General features: G+C 40.7%; 1 protein-coding gene across 1 annotated transcript in view; it reads right to left on the reverse strand.

Annotated features, from left to right (window-relative positions):
- Positions 1-18,175, reverse strand: part of xylt1 (xylosyltransferase I) — a 59,927-nt gene extending 41,752 nt beyond the window's left edge. Inside the window, exon 1 of the mRNA XM_061275302.1 lies at positions 17,825-18,175. Within this exon, the coding sequence (XP_061131286.1) occupies positions 17,825-18,112 (288 nt within the window). The 5' untranslated portion in view covers positions 18,113-18,175. The remainder of the gene's footprint in view (positions 1-17,824) is intronic.
- Between the last annotated feature and the right edge of the window lie 4,290 nt (positions 18,176-22,465).

The following is a 22,465-nucleotide window of genomic DNA, read 5'->3' on the forward strand; positions in this document are numbered from 1 at the left end:
AGTGAGTGTATACTCTAATAGTTAACAATTACAAGTACCAACTTGTTCTTGTTAAAGACCAATGTTCCGAGCACTAGTGATTTATAAAAAACGAGAGAGACATAGCAATCAGACAGTAGTGGATTTTGTGCCTCTTAATCTTGCCTCCTCTGGCTCAGCCTAACTGACATTTCCTTAATTCATTCCTCTCAGGATTCTCGCATTTTAATTAGGCCACTCCAAATCTCCTCCCATACAGCTTTTTTTCTTATTTTTTTTAATTTTTTTTTATCCTGCGTATTTGTCATTTGCCTCCTTCGTCTTTCATTGTCACGACTTTGCTTTTTTTCTCTTATTCAGCGGGTTATCTCCCAAATAACGTACAGATAAAAAATACCACTACTGCCTACACGGATAGTGGATATAGTGCAGAGGTAAATAAATCATTGAACTGTGACATTTAAAAAATGAAGAATGTTTGGTTTGTGGTGGTCGAAAATACTGGCATTAGAAAAACATTGTCACCTTTAAGATAGGCAGTTAACGTATGCATTTGTTGTGTATGTGTGGGTGTTCCAAAGTACATTTTTACATATTAGCTCTTCTGAATGTTTTGGTCTGCCTCATACAGATTTAGTCTGTAACCTGTCTGCCCCTCAGTATTCCTTGCTTATCTCCAGCTTCAATGGAAAATGAGGAAATTACTTTTTATAAAGTGTCTGACAAAGCCAAATCTTTTCTATGCTTTCCTTTGGAACAGCAGGAACTTTAATTATGACCCAAGTGCTTTGCGAAAAGGAACCAAGACAACTGAGGTAGCACCTTTGAGGTTACAATTTATTTTTACAATGGATCTGCGTAAAATACACGAACACACTGATGGCAGGAGTGGTTCTGTGTATTGTTGAAAGTTTTGTAGTTCGGATGTGTGTGTCACACCAATGGCTGGAGTCTAACTTTAACATCCATAAAGAGGATCCTTGGCAAAGTGTATACACAGTGCAAAAAACAAATGGTTTAACTAAAATCTAAATGTGTTAAATGTTGTTTTTGTGAAAATTGGCTTTCCTGAATTTCACAACAAAGGTAAGAAGAGATTACAAAATCATTGATTGTATGGCTGAAGTAAATTTGCTTCGTTTGTTACGCTATTGAAATAAATGTCAGTCATATTTTAAATGTAGATATAATTAAAGTCAGTTATTTATACTTTAGAAGTACAAGTTGTGTTTTTTACATTGTAGTTTATGTATTGTGGTGATTGACATTTGTCTATCTTGATTTGATTCCCCAATAGAATGTCATCATGATGAATGTCATTAGTATTGTGACTTTACAGGATTGGTCCACCAATGAGATATTACAACAAAATGTTGGTGTTATTTTAATGGGCAAAAAGAAGACGAAAGGAAACGAACACCAAAGACGTGTGTGAGGAAAAAGGGGGGTGACCACTGTGACTAGCCAATGTACAAATGAAAAGAGGCAGGTCTTGGATTTTTTTTGTGTATCTGCAGATTTTACGTCGTTCTTGTAAATGGTGAACAATAACGGCGAGTCGTATCAGGGCTTACTTCTTTCTAGCTAGTGTGTTTGACGAAACAAATCCTGATTATGACAAAACTTTTGTAGCCAAAAAAAGGCAGTATATTTTATTTTGGGATTCGTGCTGGAAAAAAAAAAACAATCAAACGGCCAGCAGGCTGCTTGTGACTCTGGTTTTGCTGTTGTACGGGGTGAGCACTTTACTGATTGAGTGATCATCAATTTTCTCCAAGGTTTTTCAAGGTAATAGACCGCACTGCTCTTAAATGGGGCGTTTTAAATAAAGGTGTCATAATGCAGTATCTTTATAATTTTGCAACCACGTTTACAAAAGTATTTGGATTCACACTAAAACGGAGCTTAATATTTTGATGTTGTGGGCAGTACTCAGCAAAGCGATCTAATTATAGTAATTCTGTGGATGCTGAAGAATCCTTTGATCAAATTCAAGCAGGATGAGCTCCACCTCGGTCCCCAAAGGAGAAGGAGCTTTGCAAAACTAACCACCCCTCACACAATCAGAAACACAGAGTACATTTTAAAGAGAAAAAAAGCAAGCATTTCTGAGACACATTAGGATGTCAGAGGTGAGCAGAAGGTGATATCAAACAGATTCATAGAGGAAATGACTGTTGAAAACAGGGGCATTTATTACCTCAATTTACTAATTTACCTCATTTATTTTTAGTTTTGTGGTTCTGTTACTGTTTAATGAAACTAACAGGAAATAACAAAACACTTGGGAAGGCCCCGGTTTCATCAATCAGAGCACAAATACACGCAGACGTTATTCCCGCCTGAAATAGCCTATATGTCCCTTTCCTGTTATCCGGGGGATGATGTAAACCCGTATCCTCTCTCTTACAATTGTACATCTGTACACAAAATAGAGATGAACACGATGACTTTGCCGTTGATGCAACCACAATCAAAAATGATTGTGACACATCTCTTAAAAAATCATAGTTGGGGTTAGACGATTATTTCCCATAATGCTTTATTTTTCCTTTACACAGCATCACTTAATACGTCAGTCGAGCTTTATTTTGATTTTATTGTTACCATTCATATCTCACCTGGAAGAAAAATAACAGAATAATAATCCTTTTACCGATAATGGCAATAAAATCGATTGTGATTCAGATTTTTCTTTTGTGGCATGACTGTTCGGCAGTAAACAAAGCTTAGCTTGGCTGGATGAAGATGATTTCAAAGAATTTGAATCTTAACCTCAAGATCATCAAACACAGCTGGGATGTACTACAATAGAAATTGTGAGCCAGAATCAGACACCTCTGACACATTCTTCTGGCTGACAAACATTCCCATTTAAAAAACTATCCATCTTGTAGAAAGTCAGACAAAAATTTTCAGCGTAACACAAATGTATTCCTCCATGGTTTCATCAATCTGAGTTTTCTACCACAAACTATTACAGCATTGGTTTGTTGACTCTGAATCGTAAGAATGGATTTGACTTAGGCAACATAGCTACAAGGCCAAATGATTTCTAATGCATGACCTTCTGCAAAAGATAAGTAGGAAAAAGTCGGCTCAGGCTTCCTTACTCTGAAGGCTGAGCTCCAGTCTTGTAGTCTCATGTGCTTGAGGGTTTGCCTAAGCGTCTCTCTGCAACTCCGAGATCATTCTCCAGAGTTGCATTGAGAAACGACTCCGTCCAAAGTGTGCGGTAATTATGTGGTTAGCCTTAGCGAGTGGTAAGGACTAGCTGATTATTGGTGCAGCTGATACTTTTGGTACTGGCCCGCTAAGTGGTGCAATGTGTGACAAACCAAAATCATTCGGGAGCATAACAGCCTGCCTCTGTGAGGGCAGTGAGACACACACAGTCTCTTCTGTGAGCTGGAGGGTGTGATGCAATGAGGTGGACTACCTTGCCCACGGTTGAGGTCACATTGTGAAGGTAAAGCGTGCCTTGTGTACTTGGGTCTGGGTGTGTCATTGCGTGTTATTAAACCCTGAAGTGATGCACGGTAAAGAAGGCAAAAATGATGAATTTTCTGCATACCAATTTGGTGCAGTCTATGAAAACGTGTAGCCAAGCTCAAATATTCTGCCGTATGTTGGGCAACCTCTCAAGTCTAAAGCCCTTAAGGTTGTGCAATCTGTAAATGAACAATATATATTTGGGGGGGGGTTGTCATCAAAGAATTAACTGCGGGCTATATATATATCCCCAAAAACAAGTGGGAAGTGAAAATGACAAGAACATTTGCAGCAAAACTGAATCATCAGATGATGAAAAATACGTTTCTAATAAATTCCCTGCACACTTATCCAATCTTTTCTTTATGATGCCTTAATTTGTTATCCTGCAAAATATTATTCACTTCCTTTAGAAACTAATTTTCAAAATCTGAAAAAATGAAATGAATTACATTTTTCATTTAATAATTTCATATAGCATGCATTGACGCTACACACACAGAAACCATATCCAAACAAAGTCAACCAGCTTTTTGTTGCTGTGTGTGTTCACTGCAATAACTCAAAGAATGTTGACTCTATTTCATCTCACACAAACCATAACGGAGCATTCTAAAAAGGACATTCAGCAACCATTATTTTGCCATTGAGATTCCACGGGAAACTTGCCAATAGCCAGAATGAATCAGAACACATCCCTCTGAGTCGGGATTAGTGATTTCATCCCAATTTTAGACTACAATTGTCCTAAAGATAGAAATATGAGCAACTCAGTTTGTCAGTTCTTTCTTATTAATTGGGTAATGCGTATGCAAAGCAAAAGAAAACTTCTCTCAGCACTAATATTGCTGTTAGAGCAGGCTACATGCAGATGTTGCCGGTCATAAAAGGAGCAGTTAGCCCATCCTGCAGCATCAATCTGACAAGATGTGCCAACAGAAACCCTTTGAGGCCCGTGAGAGCAAGAGCAGGACGCTGGAACGAGCAGTGAAGCTCGAGGTGGCCCAGCAGGTGCCGTATGCACACAGCTGGACAGCGATCAAAAAGTTACTCGTGGATTAATGTACCGTTTCAAAATGAGCGCATTGTAGCAGTAATAAATGGATGCCAAACAAACCTATGTCTTACCCTTCACCCATACTACATATGTTACACAAACAAACACACAGCGGCACACTACATCAGCAGCTGGTGTCGAGGGTCAAAGACCGTACACGTCATGCACAATGATAAATTGAGGTCTCTGTCAAAAAGAGACACAGCCCATTAGAGGAACGCTTTCTTCCATGTAAAGTTAAGGAGAACAGAAGTCCAAACAGAGTACAACGTACTTACATAATCTATCTTTTTGGAAATGAATCAAAAACATCTGGGATTTTGATTTAACGAAATTAGCTTGGAAAAATAGTGCCCTGCACATTTTCAACCCAAATTATCTTGAGAACCCAGTGAGTACTAATATGGAGAGGAGAATGCGTACTCTCCATAACCTAAAAAATATTGGAGTGAGAATATTTGTAGAAAGTAAACTGGGCATGAGTAGCAGTCTCCACATAAACTTTGTTGACAAATGACGGCAATTTGGCCCAGATTGAGCAACGTTTTGGCATTAAGCATTTTAGACTGTCCCAAAAAATATTGACAAATTGTAAATTGGGCACTCCTGAGTCGAAAATGAGGTTCTAATAAATAAACAAAATAGCATACGTTTTGCATTTATATTTTTCGAGCAAGGGTACCACAACTGCCACCTGCCTAGCAGTCACAAGTAACAAATGAAATATTTTTAGCTGAACATACGGTATGAAAGAAAAGGAAATGGAAAAAAATGAAAGTCGGAAAGGGAATTCATTTGAATGCAATAATGAACCTCATGCTCGTTAATCTTCATTGCCGCCAGTGGACATAATACCAGTGTAAATACTGTCCTATTCCTTTGATTATTCCACTCACCTTGGAGCAACTCACACCAGGAAAATAGTTACTTAGTCATTAGACTGCCTCTCTATTGCCATTAAACAGCACTCATTTGTGTCTTTTAAGCAAATAGACTGAGTGCTAAGTAAGCAGACGTGTCCTGGCTGATTTATAATTGCTTCCACCAAATCTCTTCAGCAGTTTCAGCAAGACGATTACAGCCGCATAGTATGAAGAGCGCACAAAACATTAGCATCCACATAAGCACAGTTAAATTCATCCACACGGTATACAACAAAGATCTGTTCTGTTTTTGAAGGAGTCGTGCAGGACTGACAAAGACATATTCATCAGCTCCGAGTAAACTAAGCGTTCTACAAAATATTGTCGTAGGCCAAAAGCTAAACAGATTTGCCTCCCAGCAGTTAAATGGAAACCTGAGGACAAAGAGAGTAGTCAGAGCCTCTGACTACCCACCCCAAAAAAAAAAGTAGTGTTCTTTGTTTCGGGTCACACGTCTGCAGGCTTGAAATCTAGTTTGACATGCATTTGCTTTCCCTTAACTTCTGTCTCTGTTTACATCTCAGTCTGGGTTTGAATTAGAATCCGCTTCCACTATTTCTCTTCTTGTGTTTTCTTACATCTACTGTGTTGTTTGAATGGGCTCACATTCTTTCACATGCATAACTAGGGGCGCCATAAGAGGGGGGAAAAAATGAATGAATTTCTAGAGGCTCATGACCGACGGTTGCCCAAGAAAATAGTAATTGCGATCCTGCATTGAAGTGGTGGGCCCCAAAGTATTTTTTTTTTCTTTTTTTATTCACAGGGTGCCAAATCTCTGGCGGCAATCTCTGTCCATAACTGCACTTTCACTCTTGCTCTTCTGGAACTCAATGAAACTGCTACATTCACAAAGACCTTTTTATACCTGTGTGGGTAAACTTCAGAACATCATGGAAAATGGCTTACATTTATATAGCATATTTCTTTCTTCTAGGCCAGGGGTGTCAAACTCATTTTTTTCATGGGCCGCATTGTAGTCCTAGCTTCTTTCGGAGGGCCATTATGATTGTCAACCCCAATAAATGTATGAGCACCTCATATTATATCCAGTAAAAGCTACAAAACAAACTGACAAATAACTCGTTTTCAAATCAGTAAAAACTGGTCAAATATTAAAAAGAAAAAGATATTATTAAAAGTGAAAACAATTTGCATTTCTAGTAATGACACACGAATTTGATGCACAATTTGTCTTTGCGGGCCACATAAAATGATGCGGCGGGCCGTATCTGGCCCCCGGGCCTGGAGTTTGCCACCTGTGTTCTAGGCACTGAATGAAGAGCGTGCTGCCTCGTTCATTGAAAAATGACAGGAAAGTAACTTTTAGGTGATTTCTATTCATCTAGCAACGTCTCAAACTTATAAATGATCCCAGTCGCATTTCATCACCTCCATGTTGTTTGACTCCATCTTGGAGAGATTGTATTTCTATCTTTGTTCTTACAATTTCACAAAACCCATTTAGCAGTGGTGTGCTGTTATGGCCTTCAAAGTCTTCTCTGCAGGCTCAAACACTATCAGAAGCACACATTTCAACGACTATAAAATGCTAATGATTTATTTCCAACAGTCTTTTTGTCTTTATTTCATAGCGTGTGTCTTGGCCTCGCGGCTTGCAGTCGTTTGTGTGTTACTTTGTTTTGTTTTTTTCAATCATATTCCAGCATCGATGTGTTGCCATGCACGTATTATTTTCTCCAACGCCTTCAAAAATCTCTAAATTGATTTTGAGCTGTTATATTGTAGTGTGGATGTTTGGAGTTATTTAGAGGCCATCTCGTGGAAGATAAAGGCAATTGTGTTTTTTGCTTCAGTAATAATAGTCCTCAAATCTGTGAGACACCTCTATCCCTTCTTGCCACATATATAGTTTGTTTTATAGCATCTTTTTGATAGTCTTATTAAAAGGTGGATTGCATTACTTACTCACCAGACGCCAAAATATTTGGCCGCTACTGTGAATTAGGTATCAGTGATGTGATTGAAGAATGATCAGTCCAGGGTGTACCTTGCTTCTTACCCTAAGCGAGATGGCACAAGCTTAATGCAACCAACAACAGCGTTAAGGAAAGCAACACTAACCATAAGAAATGTACATGTTTAGCGTGGAAGATAAAGTAATCGTTTCTCCATGATGATCCCATTTACTTCTTTTCCCAGCCTTTCCTTGGTATTTTCCCCCCACTAATTTCGATATCCCTTTAAGGCATGGGTTCATTGTAATGGAACATAAATGTGAGGGATGGCAGGATTCAGATGAGAGGTGCTGCTAGTGACCAAGCAGCCACAGAAAAGGGAAAGAGGAAGGAAATTGGAATAAAGTAAGTGCAACGAAAGCAATTGAGGAGAGAGAATCGAGCAGGTCAACTCAAGCGGCGACGTGTGACAGTTGCGTTGCTGATGTGATGGCATGATGATGATGATGCTACTGCTGCTGATGACGACGGTGTTGATGATTCACCGCTGCGAGGAATTCAACAAAAAATAATATATTATGATTACGGGGCGCTCAATTACAGTGCAATTTCTCCCCGGCAGCGACAACCTCTGCAGGGCTCCTCATTGAAGCTGATTTGGGAGGCCTGTGGCGTCTGGAGCACCACTGAGCGACTCTGCGGCGCAGCGAGACGTCCCCACTTGAGATAGGAGAGAAGGGAGATGTGGGTTGGGAAGACGGGTGAACGGATGAGTGGCGGCGTGCAGTTATGAAGAGGGTGAGGAAGGAGACAAAGCCATGGACGCCAGTGTGGATGCATGCGAGTGCACTTAAAGACAAGCAAGTACGGAGCGGACAGAGTGCAAACACCTGTTTTGTAATGAGCAGGAGCTTGCTGCTTGGTCTTGGTGATGCGGTATGAATACTGAAGAGCTACTATTCATGTGGTGGGGAGTTTTCAACAATTGTATTTACTCTCAAAGTGTCTGAGTGGGTTTATGGTGTACGAGTGAAGAGGAAAAGTCTGATGTGTTGTTTTTTTAATGATCTTTTGGAACCCAAGGAGATATTGTGAATGGTCGTATGGAAACTGGATGTAATTAGTATATGTGTGTGTGTTTCTTCAGCGGTCAGATTCAAACATCATGTGTACCTTGGCCCTGAGGCAAAGGCAGCCTTGGCTGAACTGCTTCACTGACCTCAATGGTGTTCGAGTAGACAGAATGACCTTCACCTTGATTCTCTCGTATGGTCATCTTGTGAGAGGGAATTATGAGGTAATATTGTGGATGTTCTTTGCATTGCCAGGCCAAGGGCACATTCATATATTTGAGATCTCTTCTTTAGTGAGTGAAACCAACACGTGATGTACCGTATTTTCCGGACAATAAGGTGCACCGGACCATAAGGCGCACCTTCAATGAATGGCCCATTTTAAAACTTTGTCCTTATATAAGGCACACTGGACTATAAGGCGCACCATTAATGTATCATGTCAGATTTCTAATCCAAATCAAATCATTCTCTATTTTATTTTTTTGATTTCAACTTCAGATGCAACAAATTCCTTTATAATCACAAAGTAATGATCGATAGTCTTTTTGATTCATGATTCATAGTCTTCAGCGGGCCACTTATGATTGATTTCATGACACAATGCTTCGGGCAAGTTTAAATTTAAGAATTTGGTCCATATATAAGACGCACTGGACTATAAGGCGCACTGTCGGCTGTTGAAAAAAGTTTTGGTTTTTAGGTGCGCCTTACAGTCCGGAAAATACGGTAATATTAGGTTGGGGCAACAGAAAATACTCTCTGAATAGATCAAATGTGAGCTTGAGTTGAAATAATGTGTGGTGTCCAGGCATGCGAGAGCCTTATCTGCATATAAGAGCTGAACGGACTTGAGGCCGTTTTGAATGTTAGTTGTGTCCGCAGACATGTCTGTCAGTGAATGTAAATGCCCACGCAGATGCAGGTGAGATATTGAAAGGACAGAGACCAATCAGGGGAAACAAGCACCACTTGAGTGCACTGCCTCAACTAACACAACGCTTCATTAGCGATGCTTGAAATCTGTCTGTGTTATGTAAACAAAGCCACCCGTAGATTCGGACCCAGAGAGCATTGTCAATCAACTCAGCACGTTGTCGGCGTTGAATAAAACATCAGTAGATCATATAGTTTACAAAACTGTTCCAATAAATATGTTGAATAACTTGCGATGTCAGTCACGTTTAACGGTGACCTTAAAATACCCAAATGTTAATGCAAGTTTCAACTGAGGGGTACAATTCAGTTCAAGGTTTCGAAAAAAGAACAGAATAAACATGAAGGTCAGCCAGCATTTTGCGTTCTTTCTTCTTGCACGTGGTTGTTTATTACAAGAAGACCGGCTTTGTTTGAGCAGAGTGTTTATGTGGTCTTCTCATTCTGTTTCTATTGTCACAGACAAGTGGTAAATTTTCACATTTGGCAATGGTGACACAAAAATATTTGGCTGAACCAAATTATTCTACTTGGTAGAAAAATGTATTGTTCCCCTGGACACTCTTAGTTGGGGTTACATGCGTCACAGCTCAATGCATAAAAAAGAAAAAAGGGAGGGAAATTACAACCTCTCCCATAAAGTACTTTTTGTTTCCGGAATTTTTAAAACCTATGTTAAAATATGTAAGGTCAACCATGCTGACCTATAATTGTGACGTAATTGCAAGGGTGGGTTAGGGTTAGGGTTTGGTTTCATTAATATTCCTTTGGAATTATTCATGATACATTAAGGCATGCCAGGTTCTTGAGAATCATGTTACGATTACCAACAAGAGGTGAAATAAAATACATGACTGTGATGTGCAACGATTAGTCGATTAATCCTAAACTAATCAGTTATCAAATTAATTGATCATGACAATGGTGAAGAATAGTTTCTATTTTTGTTCATCAGAAATGCAAGTAAACCTTTCTAAATGACAAACCTGGAAAAAAACACATTTTCAAATTTAAAATTGTCCATTGTTCAAAATTTCAGAATGTTCTACCAATTCTGTAGTCCTCTGTGAACCAGACTAATGTATCTATTTGTTGAATCAATAAAAAAAAAATCACTTATTTAGAGAAAAAATGATTATCATTTTTGCCTTTTTTTCCTGACTTGTTTTGGGCAAACTGGTAAGTGAATTGTGATATATTTTTTGTTCATTTTCTGGTTTGCCAATTTTAAATAATGTCCTGTTTTTGAATAAAAGGATGGAAATGATGATGCATTTTTTTTTCCATCTGATTCATTGATTAATCCACATAAATGACAGATTAATCAATGATTACAATAAGCATTAGTAACAGCCCTAACCTGATCCATTTGTTCTGGGTTTATTTCAACAGAGCTTTTCTGTCCTATTACACAATCTTTGCCTCAAATGCTTTTCACAAACAGGTCTTCAAACCAAACCAGGTTTCTGTGAGGATTACTCAGGATTTGAGTCAATGTTGGATTTTTAGAAGGGATGAGACATTTATCTTTTTTTTCTTCCATCTAGCCTCTCTTTTCCCATCTTGTTCTCTCTTTCTTTCCTCTCTCACTCCTTCTCTTAATCACAGATAGATTTAAGTCTTCTGGCCTGTTGGTATTCATCTCCAGTGGTGAGGAGATGATGAAAAAAGGAGGAAGAAAGAATAGAAGTGTCACTGTCTGTACTTGCTCCACCGGACTCGGCGGACAATAAGGCATTAAATGAAACACTCCCTACCTCCTCACCATCACATATCGTCACTGTCTTCACATTACTATCAGTCCTTTTATTCTTTCCGACGCCGTGTTTTAATGGAGTCCAAAAATGCACGGAGATTAGAGTATGAAAAGAAGATAGCAACAAAGTGGCTCATGCTCAGTGCCATTATTAGCGTGTGTGGGAGGGATTACGTGTCCTTGTGAATTTCCGTGTTCCATGTGGATCAGCATGTTGCATGTCAATGCAGTCGCACTGCAGAAAAGTGGGCAGGCTGCCGCAAACGCTTCCTCAACAAAAGACTGTCAAGTCATTTTCAGCGTGATGCGGCCATTACAGCTCAGAGATAAACATATTCCTTACTGACGCTAACAGAAGGCTGTTTGTGGGGAATGCTTCAGGGGACACAGTGACTTTAGGTGATCAAAGATGAAATATTAGTTCCAAAAGAATGTTTCAGTCACCAAACGAAAAAAAAAAAAAAAGATGTTAACATGGTGCCACATCTCTTCTAAGAACTTCACACGGAATGTTTTTTAGAACAAGACGTCAGTACTGCGAGAAGTAACCACTGCAGAACTTGGTATAAATTGTTAAAAATGTCTTGCTTAATCCTCATTGAGAATTTAGTTTGGAATATGTCAATAACTCTAATAAATACTAGAAGGCAATTATGAAAATCAAGTGGAATAAATATGCCTAAAACATGCCCCATCCGAAAATGTTGCGTCCACATCTGTCGGAGCAAAATCAACCTGGGCACAAGACTTCAGAAAAGCGAGGAAGCCTAACCTCCCTATCCAAACACCCCTCTCAACCACCCACCCTTCCCTCCTCGTCTTCATATCTTTCGCTTTGTCTCTCACGGGGTTGTCTGCTAAGCCTCTTACCTACGGGATTATTGGCAACACTACGCATTATACAGCTTCATTCATCTGGATGATGTGTTATTAATGTGTTGGGAATGAAACCATCTGTAACAGCTGCAGAGGATGATGGGAGGAAGGGGGGGATGATAGGGGGTAGGGGCACAGTGGTACCTTGCAATCGTTGGATAGATGGCCTCAGATGTGGCGATTGATGCTTCTAGATTATAGGGTATCATACTAAACACACAAACACACACATGCACGCACACACACACACATGCACCATCTGGGCCAATGGCACGGAGTCTAAAAAAATCAAAGTTGTTAATTTGCATTGAGATGCCCGTCAATCTCGGTGAATGAAAACTCTCTGTAATCTCAGAGGCGGTGACAAGATTGCATCTTCAATCTAGTGGTTTGGTTTTAATAACTTCAATGTGCTTAGTGGTTTGATTTTAATAACTTCAATGTGTCAAATACATTAAAAGTTATCAAAAAGTGGTAGTGGAATGTTCAACACTAAAAAAGAATATATATATATAATTCCTTCACTCTTCAGCAGCAGTAAGAAGAGGTCACTGAGGGATTTGACAACCAAATGAAATCCAATAACCCAAGCTTATTTTATAGTTGCAACAAGTGTGCAACAGCATTGATTTGGCAAGTGCATGAAAGCAAGAAATAAATAAACAAAACTGCACATTATAGTTGGACAAATGTGACACTTGTCTCCACATTGCTCAACTTAATGATCCAGTAACCATGTAACCTGTCAAACATGAAACTCATGAACCTTTACCCATACTCTAAGTGAGAGTCAACAGAGCTGACATGGCAGGGGTGGGTCATGCCAGTAGGTTTTCTATTCCCGCTTGAGTGTAGTATTTCTAACATCCTGACACCTGACAATCAGTTGAAGGGCTATTTGTCCTCCGCACAAAGTCAGCAAAGAAGCTGAAGAGGACCCTTAGACATGGATAGCCCACTGAAGATGACCGAAGACACAACTTTCAGCACCGATGCGCCAAGGAGTGTTTCACAGGTTAGTGTTTGAGCTGCTATGGATACGCAAACTTTCAGTCTGCACACTATAAATAGTCGAAAGTTTTAAAATTCCATGACAGCACTATACGTCAAATCAGCTCCCAACTCGATTTTCTCAAGATGTATCGTAATAATAATAAAAGGTTTTTCCCAGTGCGGGATTTCAAGTGTGATGGTGTCATGTGTACAAATTACACTTCCACATCAAAGTGTCGGAGCTTTTCAGTGCGCCTCTTTCAAGTCTGAGGTGCATCCCACTTCCCTCAGATCTGAGTACGCTTCCCCCTCCATTTGAGACTTAACGGCGTTTGCTAAAGAGACTCAAAGACCGAAGATGGAGTGACGGACAGATCAGCAGGCTGCACTTTGCTTTTCCTTCATTAAAGGTTTCACAGAGAAGCACGTTATTGATGTAACCATTGTGATGTTTGATTTTTTTTTTTTTTTGAACCACTCAGTGCATCCACAGAGTGTCTTTGGCTTGTAATTGTGTGTGTTTGGAGGTCTGCTTAAAACAGAATAGCTCAAATTGCAGCGACGTTTACTTCCATGGTGGTGACAATTTAAAAGTCAATAACCACTTCTAAAATGGCCACGCTATGCTACGCAACAGTGACAGTGACGGGCACTTGAAATGGGCTGGAAAGAAATGCAATTGTGTGAGACACACAACCATATGGTTTTGCTATTTCTTCATGTCGACAACACATGCTATTAAGCATCACACAATGACTGGCTCAAAATAAACTTCAAGATAATGTGACTGATTTCAAATATGTTTGATGGTTATTTCAAACAAGCTGGGAAATTAGGTGCAGAAAATTTTGGACTACCAAAAGTAAAAGGATATTTTTGTATGTATGCCCAATTAGTCTTTATAAATCAGAGCAGGCATATTAGGGGTTGTTTGTTGAAGATGCATACTTGGAATAAAAATGTATCACTGCAACTGTGCATGTACGTGTGTGCACAAAATGTCATTTTTTGACTTGTTGGAAAGAAATAACTATGCCACATTTCAGAGCAGTGTGTGAATTCAACAGGCATTGCATGTAGGGCTGCAACTAACGATTATTTGTATAGGTGATGAACCTGTCGATTATTTTGTCAATTAATCGATGAATCGAATAAAAACATGTTTCCATTTTCATCCCCTTATTCAAAAATAGCAAATCATTTTAAAGTGATATTGCAAAACTGTTGATCTTTATTTTACCAGCAAAAAGCAAATGTTTTATTTTGATTCAACATAAAAATAGCTTTCATGGAGGATGGCAACAATCGGAAAATACTCAAATTGGACAAGCTGAAATTCTGAGCATTCAGCCAATATTGCATTTAAAAAAAAAGGAAATGATTAATCGATTATCAACAATCATTACTGATTTTACCCGTGACCCGACCCCAGATAAGCGGAAGAAGATGGATGGATGGATGGATGGATGGATGGATGGATGGATGGATGGATGGATGGATGGATGGATGGATGGATGGCATTAGTGATTAGTAATCAATTAATTGTTGATTAATCGTTGCACTAATTGCATGTATTTGTGCTACATATCATCCAGCGATCCATTTCTATTGGTGTGCACTGTCCAGAGACATGAGGAGGTAAGGTCCTATCACTTGAGGTTTGGTATACATCAGTTAGTCACATACCCAGGCAGACAATCATTGACATCATTACCTACATCACGGGAATCCGTCACGTCAGGTGCCACTCAATCATCTACAACACTATTAGCAACCTTGCACATTAGAGATTAAACAGCATTCTATGTAGCTCTTAAATGTAATTGCTGAAATTATTCCGATTTTATTTCGCTACATTTCCTATTATTGGCAACAATCAAGGAAGAAACAGGTCTCAGTGGATTGATTACCTTTGATCGAATTAATAGGGTAGAGTTCAGGACAGCAAATGTCTCTACAGCACGGGGAAACATGACGTGAAAACCACTTTTCCCATGGGAAAGATTTGTGAATAGTTTGTACATGAATGGAGATGGAAAAGATGTACAAGTAAGGAAACGTTACATGCTATACTATGACTAACAGGGAAAGTCTTAACAACGTGGACACCACTGGAAATATCCTGACTGTATGTAATGGCAAAAGGGAAGAAAAAGCTGACGACCAGATGTGAAACCCAAAGAAACTTGCTCAGTATCCTGCTGAAAGCAGATTGTTCAAAATTTGGAAGATTCCCTTTACCTAATGTTAAAGTCTAGATAAAAGACTCAACAGTGATGTGATGCCATGCGTCGTTCTGAATTGATTTACGGGAAAAAAAACACCGGGTCTCATCCGACTCGGCAAAGAGTAACCAAGGTTCAGGAATAAAGAATATAGAAAAATATATGGAGAGTAAAAAAGGACTAAGAAAAGAAAATACCTCCAGACACTTGCATCACTTCCCAAAAGACCAAACAACCACTAATGACAAGTTTCTCTCCTACCATCTGGAATCAAACATCCAACATATTATTTTGTTCCAGCATAAATTGCCACATCAAAATCCCGCAATTGTCATATTGGGGCTTCTGGCTCCTTCTACTGCGGATGAGAAGTCTTGCTGTTCTTTCAATGAGCTATTTTTTCTCACCAAGCATCACTTGCCGTTTATACGTCACCCTTAAGGCAGAACTCTCCTTTGCCCAACCACATTCTCTAATTTCCACTCACACACACCACCCACAATAGTGGGTAAGCAAAACTAAAAAAACAAGTAGAGTTAAAAGCAGTGATTATCCAATCAAAGGGAGACATGCATCTAGAAGACATGAATTGAATATGTCCAATGCAAGAACCACAATTGGACAATCATGACAGGCCATTTAAATGACCAATGGACGCTCATTAAGCTTGTCTTAAGTATCTCAAGGAAATGACTTACGCAATGGATGCAGAGAAAGCGTACTTTTTTTTTAATTCTAGTTTATTTACAGGACTTTAAAAATATTTTCTTAATTTCAGCGATGGCTCTGTCACAGTAATGCGACCAGCGCGGTTCAGTTGCGCAGTCCGCGGCGCGCTACGGTTGCGCGTTCGACGGTGCGCTGCAGTTGCGCGATCGGACAAAAATGCGCAAATGACAAAAATGCTTAAAAAAAGGCTTTTTTTTTAAGTCTTGGAACAGATTACATTTTTTTCCATTATTTGTGAATGGAAAAATAGACGCGGAATTCGGCCGATTCACTTTTCGAACCGCCTTCTGGAACGGATTGAGGTCGAAAACCGAGGTTTGACTGTATTTTATTTCTAACAACCACAAATTAATTTATTTATTCATCACTCATATTATTTGTTAATTATTTATTATTTGTGCCTTCTTGTTTTTATTTTGTGTCGTCTACTTGTATGTCTATCGTGTACTATGTCTCGTCGCAAAAACGCTTTGGGGGTGTCCGGGGTGATCATGAATTTACTACAAAGCTAAAACAAAGCCTAGAATTACTCAGAGCATCTTACTGCGTAATTTCATCACAGATAAGCAATGATTCCTTGGTATGACTGTATTTTTAAAAATTAAAATTTAAGATGCCGGCAGGTGGGATGAACTAGAAGGAACGACTGTCTCAGATGATACAGTGCATGGCTCAGAGGAACTGACTGTGTGCGAAGGCCACAGTTTATCATAACCCACCCTAGTTGTCTACATGCAGATCGCACACAGTCTGAAAAGCAGGCTGGCAGTTTTATGAAGGGAAAATGCTGCGTGAATGCCAGACACAACTGCGTCTAATTCCCCCAAGGCAGCCTAAAGTCTCGTGAGACCGCGTGAAAGAGAAGTTCCAGGATTTCACGTCAGCCATCAGGCTGAGCCCAAGTGCTGCTCAAATGCAAAGCTGCTCACCGTACCACCTCAAGGGCACAAGGTCCCAGTCAGCGGACAAATAAATATTTGTATTATTTATCTCAGAAGCTAAGGCTCCAAAACAGCACCTTATGCTGATGTTCCTCACTGATGCACTTTTTAGGTGTTCATTTGGTTCACAATCATATTGACGATTGTTCTTCAAGTTTCTACAAGTCTCTGCCTCTACAATTTGGCTCCTGCACAACCTAATATAAACCAATGAAAAATCTTCATCACAAGCTGTCACTCGGTTTCTGTTGTTGGATTTGTTAGTCAGTTACGTCAGTCTGCCGAATCTGTTCGTTTATTTTCTTCTCCATTTCCATTCCGATCCGTGACAAATAAAGCTTTTTACTTTTCAACTTTCATGTCTGGGTCCATTTCCTGCAACCAAACTTGACAACCTCTCTGATAATTACACTCAAACATGACCATTACAATTTTGAAAATGAACAGTTATAGACAACAATCATTTCAGTGAACATTTTAATTTATACATAGCCACCCAAATCAACTTCTAACATTCATGACATGATGTTAAATTTGAGTGCGAGGCTGTGTTATTTGCCATCTTCTGATTTTACAGAGAGGCATTGGTGATGATGCCATGCCGCCACTGTCGTGAGTTCACATGACATGCCCAGCTTTGGCATTTGCATTTGCAGTGGGGAGTTCGAGCGTTGCGATGTGCCTGCCTGCCTGCCTGCCTGCCTGCTGTCCTCAGCATCAGAGGAGCCAAGTGTGTGTGACTGCAGGCATGCTGTTATTTGCCTCCCGGGCTGCCTTCGTTCAAGACAACAAATGATAAACGTGCAGTGTGAGGGAGGCCCGGTCGTGCGCTCATCTTCTACACCGGAGGACAAGGAGACCCAGCCAGATGCGTCTATCACGGCCACACGGTTGCTCCAACGCAGGGATATAACATGTGGCTTACCGGCTGCTGTATGTGGCGAGAGGTTCCTCTTTCGGGAGGCGAAGGATGCTGCCGCCGCTGCTGCCTCTGCATCCCGTGCTGGAACTCGCTGCCAGCGGCTTTGTTGCCCGCTACCCGGTCCCTCTTCTCCCGCATGTCGGAGCCTCCGTCTCCCCGGCTGTCTTCACCGGAGTCGAGGCTGCTGAAGTTCCACACGATCAGCGTCTGCACCAGCAGCACCGTCAGGGCTACGATGAGGGCGGACCGAGAGCGGCGGGCCAGCCTGCGAGCACACGCGCCGCCAACCATCTTCGCAGCGGGCAGCAAGGAGCTGGAGGAGCGGCGGTGTGTGCACTGTGCAGCGAGCTTGGAGACTGGGGGAAGCTGTGCAACTATGAGGGAGGGGGAGATGAAGGCGAGTAGGCGGAGGGTAGGTGGGAGGGAGGAAGAGCCGCGCGACCGTGGAGACTGGAAGAAGAGCAGCATCGACAGGAGAAGGACAGGGCCACCGTGTGGTAGAACCCCGATGCGAGGGCCGACCACAGAAATGCTCCTCGATGCTGCTGCGCCAGTCATTCCATTCATTGCAACCTCTCTTCACTTGCACTGTCGAGGATGTTCAAAGTACTCAGGGCTCTGTTTCTTCTTTTTCTTATTATTATTCTTCTTCAAAAGAAATAAAGACATCCATACATACATCTTCTACCGCTTGTCTGGGGTCGGGTCGCAGGGGCAGCAGCTTCACGAGGGACCCCCAAATCCTAACAGCCTGGAGTATGAAGCTGTTGGTGAGTCTGGTGGTGCGGGAGCGCAGGCTCCTGTACCTCTTCCCAGAGGGCAGAATATATGTATATATATTATATAAATATACGTATATATTATATTTATGTTTGAATACATTTTATATTTATATATGCATAAATTTATAAGCTTACATATGTATATATAAGCATAAATATGCTTAGATGAGATGGTTTGATTTGTTGTTAGCGCTCATCCTCTGACAGATTACAGACCAGCTTGAGGGGAAAGTGCCAGTTTCAACGAAAACCTGTTTCTGAGGAGGAGAAGCAGCCTGTCACGCAGTTACGACAGCAATCATAGGGAATTTGATCACTTTTTGGATTCTGCCTCAGCGAGCGAAGACATCAAGTCCTATTAGATTTGTTCTAAGTAGCAAAGAAAACAACCCAAGAGGATGGATTTAAAATTGGACCAAAACAATAACTTGGAAGACCCCGCTGGGATCTGCCGTTGGACAGTGTATGGCAAGGACCATGGAGATGAAAAAAAAAAATAGTGTACGTACATTATAAATTCGATCTTAGCAGAAGCACTCACTCACATTCTTTGTCCAAATTTCTCAAGTGGTCAATGTCCTCCAGAGATAAGTGCCCTGGCCTTCTGAAGTTTGTCTTATCATTTGTTTTTGCTAATTTGCTGATAGATGTGGTTGGTTTGCACACACACGGTGAGAAAACTATGTTATCACTGTCAGATACTTCACCATTTATCTTATGTTCTCTTCAGCTCACGTCCGATTCTGCTTTTTGTAAACAGATTAAGGCGATGAAATAACTTTTTTTGCCGTTACCCATGCTTCTGTTTCTAATGCGTTTGCTGCTCAATATAGATTCAAAATGCTCTTCAGAGTGTCACCTGTGTCATAAGAGAAGATCATAAATCAGTTCCTGCATCTCACATTTGAGCATCTCAAAAGGCAGACGATATTCAAAAAGCAAATTAAAGTGACGTTTAGGGTTCCATTTTGTGCCTTGTACAGATTTTGCGGCAAGTGAGGTCTAACTATGTATTAGGGCAGCGTAGTCTAAGTTTGGCTACTTTCACAGACGAGCGCAGCTTCGCACAAGTAAAAATGGCATGTGGGTGTAAAAACGTGACTCACTGCCAATCAAAGCGGCTCTCATTACTTTCAAATGCAGCCTGTGAGAGGCGTGCAGTCCTTAACATGGCGGAAGAAAAACTGATGAGACAAGTGTGCTCATAAGGAACTGCAAGCAAAATTCCACAGGCAGATAATGTTGCGGCCAGAAAGGTGATTTTAAAAATGTAATGAAGATGATAAAACGAATGCATTCAATCAATGGATTTCTACAAGGACGGTTTAAATATGATGACATTCACGACACATCTGCAGGGCACAGAATCAGTCTGCGTGTGCCCCGATCAAACTCACCAAAATTCCATTACAGCGTCAAAACATTGACATGGTGCCAGCCAATGCAAGGTTCAGACAACTTCGTGCCACCAAATTGCAACGCTAGGAAACGCCAGATGCCGGAACACACTGCATGGCGCAGTGTGACGAACCAAATTTCCAAACAAGCAAACTGAGGCTGGTGTTGGTATGAAAAGCAAGTCGCATCAGTTTTCACACTCGCGCAGAGTTGTGCTGCCTGAATGTAAAGTCCCTAGTCCTTTTTTTTTTTCATGGTTACTCTGTGGAGGTATCTCTTCAATCATAACATCCAAACTGAAGAGACTTAGTTTACCGCATTCTCTGCACTACAAGGCTCACCTAAAAACTTCCAATTTTCTCAAAAGCCGACAGTGCGCCTTATAATCAGGTGCGCCTTATACATGGAACAATATTGAGCCACTACAGCAGGCGTGTCCAAAGTCCGGCCTGCAGGCCAAATGTATATATCTTATATATGGACAACGATTTAAAACGGGCCATTCATTGAAGGTGCGCCTTATAATCCGGTGCGCCTTATACATGGACAAAGTTTTAAAACGGGCCATTCATTGAAGGTGCGCCTTATAGTGCGGAAAATACGGTAAGTCAATCTTATCCAAATATACAGACTTGGTAGCCTATTTTATTTTAAGGGCAGACATTCAGGACATCAATTTTTTATGGTGCAGGCATTTTCTTACTTTGCTTTTGACATAATCAACAGGGAGGAAAAAGAATGTCGGTGGAAGGTCCAAAGAAAACTGAGGGTGGAACTCAAAGAAATTGATAGATTCAGATTTTAATAACAGAGTATGTTTCGGCTCTAGCATGTCAAGCATTTGGTTGCGAGTCGATTATATACTGCATTTGAAAGCCATAAAAAGAAGCGAGTGTTTGAATTGGACTGCTGTGGGGTTTGTCCTTTGCAAGTGCTTCGACTGTCTCACACTAACACATCTTCAACAGCCCAAAACGGTAGCCACCCCAGTGATCCTCCTTGACATGCCAACCTTGTGTTGCTACACTGACAAGGAGGACATTCTTGACATTTTCAGACAGAGGCAGAGCCAGAATTTCTTTCAGTGGGGTGACACCACAATCGCAATTCTTGAGAATTTTAGACCTTCGCTTTTTACTTAGAATTGCTCCTGCTTGAAAATAAATCCCACTCCAACCCTGACACTATTCAAGTGTCACTTTTTGTCAAGTTTTGAGTCTCTAATGTTTGAAATAAAAACTCACTACGCGCATTCCTGAAATCATTTTAGGATTTCACTTGCAGCAACAATGATTAACTTGGTGCTATATCTCCACGAAAAAGCAGACAACACTCCAAAGAGGCTGCATATCTGACACTCCATTGATATTTGATAAACCTTTAGATGAAAATGCTCAGGGTTTGTTCTTCAAGGAGAATCTGGTGATGGAGGCCTACAGAGAGAATACAAGTACAACAAACGTGAAAGCGATAACACAGGATGGAAGACAGCGAAGGTAACAATACACACCACAAAATGGGAGCAAAATGAAAGAACTGTGAGATGAAGAACAGCTCAAAAGAAATTAGATATTCAGAAAATAAGCTAAAGCACACTAACGGGTCTACTAAAATAGTGTCAGACCCAAGTTCATTCATCCATCTTGCTCAGGGACAGTCTCGTAGTGGCGACAGCGTGGCAACTGATGCTGATTACAATTCGAGTTGACCATGTCACTCACTCTGAGACCAACTGATGTACTTGCTGGAATTCAACCAAGCATGTGATGTCGACTCACAAACAACTTGCACGTTATGTATGCAGAGGAACGATCAATAAGGTAGACGTAGAAAGTGGAATGCAATGAACCAGTTGGTGGAGTGTGCTTGGGACAAGAAAGGGCAGAAGGCAGAAGCACAACATGACTGTTGAAGCCTGAGATGTCCCACTGATGCATTGGATGGGTTCATGTTAGCTCGCTGAGTGGAGTGGACGAGCACACCGAGAGGCACAGCGGCAGACTGTTGGCCTTGACAGCCACACCTCCCAGCTCATCAGCAAGTTCTGATCATTTGAATCAAGTGTACATGCAAAATCATTGCTCAATTACCAAGTTTGGACACCGCTGTGATGACTGTAGTTTTTCTTACAGTACTGTTGGTTAGAAATATTTTTTTGTTTTTTACGAATGGATGGATGGATGGATGGATGGATGGATGGATGGATGGATGGATGGATGGATGGAGCAACAAATGCCACTAACCCGAAAAATTATTTCACAGCATTTTCCAGGCTTAATGCTTTCACTGCAGCGTGTTTGTCATGTTTGAGTGTGCTGAAGCTCCAAGTTGTTTTGGAATATGTTGCTGCAGGGGTTGCAGTGACACTCATGTTGCTGGAAAATTGTGTGGCTCATGAGAACAAGGAGTTGCTTTTTAGTAGGTTTAGTCAAGTGTGCATGCTTATTAGAACAAGCCCAAAAAT

Source organism: Syngnathus typhle, linkage group LG3 (assembly GCF_033458585.1).
Source record: "Syngnathus typhle isolate RoL2023-S1 ecotype Sweden linkage group LG3, RoL_Styp_1.0, whole genome shotgun sequence".
Taxonomy (NCBI): domain Eukaryota; kingdom Metazoa; phylum Chordata; class Actinopteri; order Syngnathiformes; family Syngnathidae; genus Syngnathus; species Syngnathus typhle.